At 50.5% G+C, this 2,821-nt stretch overlaps 1 protein-coding gene across 1 annotated transcript in view; it reads left to right on the top strand.

Annotated features, from left to right (window-relative positions):
- The window catches only part of ANKMY1 (ankyrin repeat and MYND domain containing 1), a 57,294-nt gene that overhangs the window by 12,366 nt on the left and 42,107 nt on the right, over positions 1-2,821 (top strand). Inside the window, exons 2-3 of the mRNA XM_035891861.1 lie at positions 3-205; positions 1,343-1,489. Coding sequence (XP_035747754.1) covers positions 3-205; positions 1,343-1,489 — 350 coding nt within the window. The remainder of the gene's footprint in view (positions 1-2; positions 206-1,342; positions 1,490-2,821) is intronic.

Raw genomic sequence — 2,821 nt, 5'->3', positions numbered from 1 at the left:
AGCACTGCGCTCGGGGTACCGCCGCCTGGCAGGGAGCGGCGTCTCTGAAAGGCAGGATCCCTCCCTGCTCGCCCCGTGCCGGTGCCCGCTGGCTCCGCTGAGCAAGGCGAGCGCGTTCCTGGCGCTGCACAACGCCCGGGAGCACATTCACCAGGGGAATCGGCCCCTGCTGCACCCACCGGTGGTTCTGTCGCTCCGTGTCCCGGTTGGTAACACGTCCGCCACAAAAATGCAGGCTGGGGCACAAGCTCTCGGGACACCCTCTGCTCTCCCGCTTGGAAAACTCCGTCCTCCGTCGCAGAGAAAACACTAAATGGTTGTGGGGAGCTGTTGCTATTGCCACCGCAATGGTCTGGGAGTTTTTAAGCGAAAGGGAGTCACTCCTTTTATGCCACAAAATACCAGGACTGTAGCAAGGCTGCAAATTTTATTTTTAATGCACCAGAAGGAGTAAGGAATTTGTATTTTAAGTGGGATTTTTTTTTGAATTATCAAATTTTGATTAATTTATACAAAATATCTTCCAAATGTCTGGTTTTGCTTCAAAATTGTGAACACCTTAAAGTGTTTGTGACTGGACTCAATGACGATGAAATTTCAGTCAAGACCAGCTGGATGAGAAGGTTGGTAGCTAAGGTTCTCTGAGAGAGAGGGGGTTCAGGAGAACCTTCTGACTTGGTGTCCACCACTTTCACACAATCCAGCACAATGTTCACCTGTGATAGGAAACCCTGTCAGTGCTTCCTACTGAAGGGTAACAGTGCCAGTTCTGGAGTAGCAGCCATATTTATCTGGTAAGCAAGTGCTGTGTAAAGGTTTAATAATCCAGTTCCTTCACCTGCATCTGATGACTGAGGACTTTGTGATTCTGCTGATTTCCTTTTTGTTTTGCATGCAGAATGCTAAGTGTGTGTTGATGTTGTCCCAAAGGCGGATTCTTGGCCTGGTGTGCAGTAAGGCCGTAGTCACACATTGGCATACAGGTCATTATGGAGGCCGTTGAACGAATGAGTAGATGTGGGTTTAGCTTGCATTGTTTGGCAGCGTGTCTGAGGATACGAGTGCTGAGATACATCTGCTGCAGTAGCATGAGCTACTGATTGCTACGAGATGGAAGAGCTTTGAGAGAAAAGGGTAAACTCCTGGTGGAGTTTTGAAGCCCATGACTAAAATGGAGTTGAGGCTGTGCCCATTCCTTCTTAACTGTGTAACAGATTCACCCACTTCATGTGCCGGTTTCCTGCACCTTGTTAGTCCTGCTCAGTTGCAGGAAGGAGGAGACTTCACTTACCTCTGTCCTGTCAGTTGTGTCATTTGTGTTGTCCTCTTTTGTGGATTACAGAAATATGTGGGACAGTTCTACATGGGCCACTGCCATGGGAAGGGGATTTGCTACCGGCCGGATGGTTCCAAATTCACAGGAGCTCTTTACCTTGGCCATGTAGAAGGCTATGGGACCCTGGAATGGAAGGATGGCAGAAAATTTCAGGTAACTGGAAAAATGCGGTGCTGATACTGCAATTTCCTGGCCTTTGAAAGTCACCTTAAGTACAGGAAGATTTGAGTGTGAGTTTATTCCAAGCAGCTCCCTTAGTGGTTTTGTTCTTTAGAGAAAACTTGCCAAGATAGTCAAGTCCAACCACTAACCTAAGACTACCAAGTCCACCACTAAACCCTGGCCCTAAGCACCTCATCTGCCCGGCTTTTAAATACCCCCGGGGTGGGGACTTGACCCCTTCCCTGGGCAGCCCCTTCCACGGCTTGACAGCTCTTTTGGGGAAGGACTTTTTCCCAATGTCCAACCTAAACCTGCCCTGGCACAACTAGAGGCCATTTCCCCTCATCCCATCACCCGTTCCCTGGGAGCAGAGCCTGACAGCCCCCTGGCTCCCCCCTCCTGTCAGGCAGTTGTAGGGAGCCATAAGGGCTCCCCTCAGCCTCCTCTTCTCCAGGATGAACACCCCCAGCTCCCCTAGCCGCTCCCCAGCAGCCTTGGGCTCCAGTCCCCTCCCCAGCCTCCTTGTCCTGCTCCAACCCCTCCATGTCCTTCTGGGAGTGAGGGGCCCAACCCTGACCCCAGCATTTGAGGGGCAGCCTCACCAGTGCTCAGGACAGGGGCACGGTCCCTGCCCTGCTCCTGCTGGCCACACCATTCCTGATTCAAGCCAGGATGCTGCTAGCCCTCTTGGCCACCTGGGCACACTGCTGGCTCCTCTTCAGCCACCTGTTGACCAACACTCCCAGGTCCTTTTCCACCGGACAGCTTCCCAGCCACTCTTCCCCACGCCTGTAGCGTCTACTAAGCGGGTCACCTTGTCATCGAAGGAGATCTGGTCAGTCAAGCAGGAGTTACCTTTCATGAACCCATGTTGACTGGACCTGATCCCTTGGTTGTCCTGGACATGCTGTGTGATGGAACTCAGGATGATCCACTCCATGACCTTCCCTGGCACCGAGGTCAGACTGACAGTCCTGTAGTTCCCTGGATCCTCCTTTTGGCCCTGTGATGTCATACTGTCTGTCCAGAACTAAAAATCTGATGACTGTGAAAGGTTCTTATTCTGTATCTAACATAGAAGGTTTGGGTATTTATTCTCCTTCTTTGATGAAGTGCATATTAAATAGACAGTTCTCTCAAAAGGCCTATTAGGATGAAACTGGAAAAATACTGCATTTTAGAAATTCTGGAGATAGATGGCAATCTGCAGTGCCCAGGTTGCCTGTACATCACTGTCAGATGTGATGTTTCTAGCAAAAGCTGGAAATCTTGTTTTCTAAGAGCTTGCCAGTCCTTCTTTGTTTTCTTAGAAGGTATAGCTGA

Source organism: Egretta garzetta, unplaced genomic scaffold (genome assembly GCF_000687185.1).
Source record: "Egretta garzetta isolate BGI_Z169 unplaced genomic scaffold, ASM68718v1 scaffold143, whole genome shotgun sequence".
Lineage (NCBI taxonomy): Eukaryota > Metazoa > Chordata > Aves > Pelecaniformes > Ardeidae > Egretta > Egretta garzetta.
Note: the sequence above shows the minus strand (reverse complement) of the source record. Positions and strands in the feature narration are given on the sequence as shown.